Source organism: Micromesistius poutassou, assembly GCF_964030765.1.
Source record: "Micromesistius poutassou genome assembly, chromosome: 20".
NCBI lineage: Eukaryota > Metazoa > Chordata > Actinopteri > Gadiformes > Gadidae > Micromesistius > Micromesistius poutassou.
In genome coordinates, this window is record NC_140290.1 from 12672956 (window position 1) to 12678955 (window position 6000).

Consider the following 6000-nt stretch of genomic DNA (forward strand, 5'->3'; position numbering starts at 1 on the left):
TGTTCAAATATGATATAAAATATAGTTAAAATATATGTCTTTTTCGGCCTTTCTTATTAATCCACTACACAGAGCTATTTAAATAAATGGCTCTGCAGGTCCAACACGCTTGAAGAAACAAGTGAAGCTTCTACCTCACGATCGCCACCTAGTGGCGGTATTTGGCGTTGGTTGCATGATACAGACTATATAATATATCTTATTATATTATATATAATTGCATTACGAGCATTTGAATTATGGGAAGCTATAGCACAAATAAATGCAAATAATTTAACGTTAATGACAAAAAATATATAATCATCTGAAATTAAAAGCATGATTTGTGCCTTGTATCGCCTATCGGCCTGTTATCGTCAGATCAATATTCAGATTTCCCTCCATGCTTTCGGTTGACCAAAACAATCAACCGTTATGAAATATTTATGAGTGTCGTTTTTCAAAAGGTAATCGAGAGTATAAACGTATGACATTGGACAACAGCTCGGGATGGGCGTGTTCCTCAATTAGTTCTCTCGTCCGATACTACCGAAAGGTTTCTATGTAGGGAAGCAAAGTGGCCAGACTGTGACAGGTCTTTTTCCGTGCTAATTTATTCTTTTATTGATTTTAATATGGTGAGTACGCTGTAATCATCCGACTAGATCAACTCTTAGTGACCATGCGGTTTGATGTGTTGTTGTTGAGCGGGTCATGTCATGTGGGCCCTCGACGGGCAAAAAGGCGCACTAGCTCGTGGGCGCTAACTTTCCCGAACTTTGCTGTGTAGCTAGCGCTATTTAATGTTCTCTATTGTGGTCTCTTTTAAACATATTATAAACACCACAAGCCTTGATGATAAGTGGCTTGTTTGTGCAATATAAACGATCCGTCACACCTGCAAAACGTTCAGTAGAAAATGGCCGTGTTGTTGCAGTTTACGGCGATCGCTACACTTTGACATTGGGGGTGGAGGAGGGGTGGCGTCGTTCGTGCAAAACCCTTGATCTTCTCTAACGAACGATTTAGACTTACTAGTCATAGTCACATTTGTATGTATAGAAGATCGGAGTTACAAACTGTGCTGTCGTGCCGAATTAGCGAGGAAAATCATTGTTTTGACCTACATGGAAAATTTTCCCCCGAAATGTGTTGTTTCACGGTATTTACGTCTCGATATGCGTGTCATCAACCAGTGTGTTATCAACGTCGATTCGTCATTTTGAATCGCGTGCGAAGAATTTTGCAGCCGTGTGAGGCTCCAACTTAACTTCGCCGATAACGATGACATATAAAAGGTTGCTAACAAAGAGAAGGCCTGAAAGGTTCGGCCTCGTGCTTCGTCAACGTGATGACGTCATCCTGTTCTTCCAGGATCTCGACAAGCCAAGGGACGAATGCCCGACGTCGCCTTTCAGGCTTTCAAATGGCTACGTCCTCCCCCAAGGAAAGTTGACGCCAAACGCACTGTTTGTCGGTGGAATCGACATGAAGGTTAGTGCCGCAGATGCACAAAGAACTGTTGAAAACATTAAAATGTAGGCTAATCATGTATGGACAAAAACTGATCTTAATTTTGACGTGTGTGTGCGATGTCTTCAGGTGGACGAGAACGAAATCAGAGACTTTTTCTCAAGGTTTGGTAACATAACAGACGTGAAAATCATCAGCTACCGAGGAGGAATCTGCAAAGGGTTTGTTGGTGTAATTGTTAATGGATTCTTTTGTGGTTAGGACACCAGGTTCATTGTTGACATTGTCTAGTTTGAGATGTCAATCAGCCATGACTTTTTTCAACTGACCCCCTCCCGCAGTATAGGTGCATTCTGATTCCTCCCTTCTATCCCTATCGATTTTTGACCATGTCTCATAGCTTTATCATGATTTTGTCCAACATATGAACTGCCCCAGGTAGATCGGTTTCCTGTGCCGTCAAACAAATAAATCAGCAAGTTTCGATTCCGTGTTTGCATGCTTCTGGGCATGCTCACGTACATGCAGTTAGAATTCTGAGTGAAGATAGTGGCTTGTGTTATGGCAGTGAGATAATTCATATTTCTGGATGAAAGAGACATTTCATAAAGTCCTGAGGGTAACTGTAAGAGTGTGTTTTTTAACTGAAACGCAGCCTAAGCGTTCCCATTGCTCAGCTCCCTGTTGTATGAATGTATGTATGTAACTGCACAAATCTATGTCTCGGAGCATGTGCAGTCATTTGTTAACACTGATTTGCAACTTGAAGATGTTTCTGGCCTTTATTGGCCAAAACTACCTTACCAGGGCAGGTGTTATGCACTTACTTGGGTTGGACAAACCAAGATAAAGCTATAGGAGGTGCTAAACACTCTTGGAATATAATGGATGTAAATTGCTCGCCAGCTGCCCATTTTAGTGTGGGAGTGTGTTTAACAAAAAACGTGGCTAATTTACATCTGGACTTTTTTAGTTAATTTGTATATTTTATGTAAAGTGATAACATTTTCTTTCTTTTTCTAAGGTATGGGTTTGTGTACTTCGGCGAAGAGGTAGAAATCCAGACAATTATTGAGGTAAGGGTGATGATTCTATATGCCAAATACTTTCTTTCGTCCTGTGATGCAGTAACCACACCCATCCGTCCCCTTTGTGTGCATTGTACTACAGCAACAGGTCAGTTTCAAAGGGAGGAAACTGAAGCTGGGTCCTGCGATCATGAAGGAGAGGAGCTCTCGTACGTACTCAAGTAAAACTGAGCGCCATTTCGGGGAAAACTACATTGGGTTAGAAATTGACAGTTCTTACCCCCACATGTCGCCTGGATCCGTCAAGGCCCCATGCCGAATCGTCTCATTGGTCCGACCCCCTGGGCAAGCCCCGTCCCCTACATCTACTGTACCTACTGCGCACACGTGGGGGGCGCGGTTCCCCAAGCCGTACATGGGATGGTTGGCGGCAACCCCTACGCTCAGGTAAGCCAAGCTCTTCAGAACACGTGCATTGCAGACCACTGGTTCACTTCAGAATACTAAACAATGTAAATGCCATGTTATGTAACTAAACATTGTTGTTGGTGTTTACATTTTGTATCGAAACTTGGTGTTCACAATCAATGTATTGTAGCTAAGAGAGGGTTTCAAAGGAAATGGATAAATTGCCTTCAATCAGAACACATGTTCTTCATCACCATCTAATGGCCGTATCGTGCAATTGCTGTTATTTGGCTTGATGTCATTAAATTATATTCGCAGTGAACGTTCAAGATATCTATCTGTCTGTGTGTTACATTGCATTGCATTATTTTAATGTTTATGCAAACAAAAAGTGCATAGTACTGCTTTTATGTGTTTTTTTAATGTAAAACTTGTTGAAATGATTTCAGTGCATCAGTACTATCTGAAAATGATCAGCTCATTTGAACAATACAGTGATAATACTGATAGCCCTGATACATTTGGTCACGATAATAGTGATCTGAAATTTTCATACCGTTTCATCTTTACTGTCCAGTTATTATTTTGAGTTTAGACTTCCAAATTGGAGTCGCCACTCAAAATGTGTATTTCTTGCCTTGATCGTCCTCACTCGTCGCTTAGGCTAAATGGTAAACAACTAAATGTAATGCTGTGGAAATCCTCTCTCCCCCTCAGCCGTACCCCTATTCCAGTGCTCCCGGGGGTATCATGTTCCCCCAGATGCCCATGACCTACGCTCAGGATGCCTACACCTATCAGGTATGTGCCCCTACACACACACACACCCCTAGACCCATGCATGCTTAGTGCAGGTGGCAGCATACGTGGCGGGGACGCCACACACAGCCCCCGGGCAGCACGCATATGTTCCTGCATATGTGATCAAAGCCCCAGCCGGTTCGCCGGCCCGTCTCCCCCGCTCGCATAGCGTGCCAAGCCAGGCTTAACCTTTGACCCCGACCTCTTGCCACACAGTACTCTCCCCCTGCCTGGGCCGGCGGAGACCCCAGGGTGCAGCCCATGAATCCGGTGAGTGTCATCTTCTCGCTGTCTGCGATCGTGGACGCCCCACTTCGGGAGTTTGTCAAACACAGCCCCCCTTTTTTTTTTTTTTTGCATTTGCCTTTGTAATGCAACCTTTTACGTGAATTTTCGTATGTGTACTACTGTCTACTGTTGTCTGTGGTATTATTATTTTTTCACACTGACCACTAGATGGCATAGTCTGTTCAGTAGTCATAATCCGGCCACTGATGCAGAAGAAAACTCATTTACTAATTCAACCCCTCACATATATATATATACACAAACACGCACCCACACACCCCAAACGCACATGCCGACCAATCTCGCTGTCGTATCTTGGCGCTTATCTCTGCTGCGCCTCTCCTCACTGCCGCTGAAAAGCACAGCCTGCTCATGTTGTGGTGTGTGTTGTGCCGCCTTCTCCAGGGCTCTGTGGACTGTGGCGTCCAGACACTGCTGACTGTGCTGTAGTCCGCCGCCCCCCCCCCTCCCTCCCTCCCTCCCCCCCGTTCTCTCCCCTCTCCCAGTCAGGTAGAACTTGCCATTCCCAGGAGGGGGGTGGGTTTTATCGCCACCCGCCACTTCCTCTTCTTCCTCTTGTCTGTCTGCACGGCGTGTCCCCGGCCACGGGGGTGGGGGGGGGGGGGGTGTATGTGTGTGTGTGTGTGTGTGGGATTTCCCCTTTTATGTACACACTCACACACAAGTGCTTCACCAGAGTGTTTCCACCGTGTCCCCCGTCGCCCACCACATTCATCCCCGTGCTTCACCCTGGGTGTAGAAGTAGTAGTAGTAGTATGCTGTCCCTTTATTTTTATTTTTTTGTAACCCAGAAGAATTATTTGTGTTGTTATCTTCCCGTGGTTTGTGACCTCCCCACTTGAAAAAACCCCAAGCAAGCCGCGACGGGGGTAAACAACTGGGTTGATGTTGTATTTAGTTTCCCTCTGCTTGTCCTTGTTTGTATTCCTGGCAGGGCTGGGCCCAGTGAACGCCAGCACGCAGGAGAGCAGCGCAGCACTGCTCTCCTGCACAGCTGGAAGCGCCGCAGACGGCTCACGGACCACCCACCCTCCCCCCCCCCCCCCCCTCTCCTCTCCTCACGTGGGTGCCCTGTATGGTTTCGGAGAGAGCCATTTGAGTGCGAGCACGCACCAGTGGCAAGCCCCTATACTGTAAAAATATTTTTGAAAATAAATAAGTTTAAAATGTGACCCCGAGAAGCCGTGTCGATGTTTAATGACTTGTTTTGTTGTCTGAACTTGTCGGGTTGTGAAGCAAGACTGATGGTAGTTACGTTTGGGGTAGAGGTTTGACTTGGTAGCCGACTAGCAGGTAAGGCCACGTGTGTTTTGGAGACTGGTTAGTATGTTTCTAGACATCTCTACGGCTTAATTAACCGCTGTTAACAGATGGTTGTTCTGGGTTTGTTTTTCAAAATATGCTCGCAACGGGTGGTTTTTACAACCCACAAACCAAGTCCAGACATATATATTATGAATAAGTCATTCTTATTAAATATGAATGGCCAGAGAAGCGACCCACTAACCAACCTGGAGCCAGACAACCTCGTCGACCCCTCGGCAGGGGGTCGACTTTTTACTGTAGTGAGACACTAACAACCCTAGACGTTTTTAAATGTGCGCACACGCCAATAAGTCGCGAGAAAAAAATAACGAACGGGACATAGCGTGGCGTTGTTATTTGGATGTTGACTTGCCTAATAAGGGCGTTTCTTTAGAGAAGCGTTTTATTTATCTCTCCCTCGTGTTTCGAGAGAGAGAGAGCGGGAGAGATAGTTGGAGAGGGGGGGGGAGCGAATGTTTCCAACCAGAACCACACGCTGTATGCCAAGTCGCCCTACGGTGGCATATCGGCAGGGCTGTGTTAAACCGAAGACTCAGCTTAGCTTTAAAGAGCGCAGTATGGTTTTGTCCCATGATCCTCAGACGCCATCACCGAGAGGAGAGTCGGACTTGAGTATTAAGACATTCGACAAAGTATTAATCTGAGATTTATGAAGACCTATTGCCCAATAGAGGGT

General features: G+C 45.5%; 1 protein-coding gene across 1 annotated transcript; it reads left to right on the forward strand.

Moving 5' to 3' along the window:
- Window positions 1-1263: 1263 nt before the first annotated feature.
- On the forward strand, window positions 1264-4427 carry dazl (deleted in azoospermia-like; the record flags this gene model as incomplete). The annotated part of the gene is made up of 8 exons (XM_084484872.1): window positions 1264-1473; window positions 1582-1673; window positions 2477-2528; window positions 2623-2701; window positions 2788-2927; window positions 3606-3689; window positions 3906-3959; window positions 4383-4427. 8 exons carry the CDS (start codon window positions 1264-1266, stop codon window positions 4425-4427), a joined length of 756 nt encoding a protein of 251 aa, XP_084340998.1.
- Between the last annotated feature and the right edge of the window lie 1573 nt (window positions 4428-6000).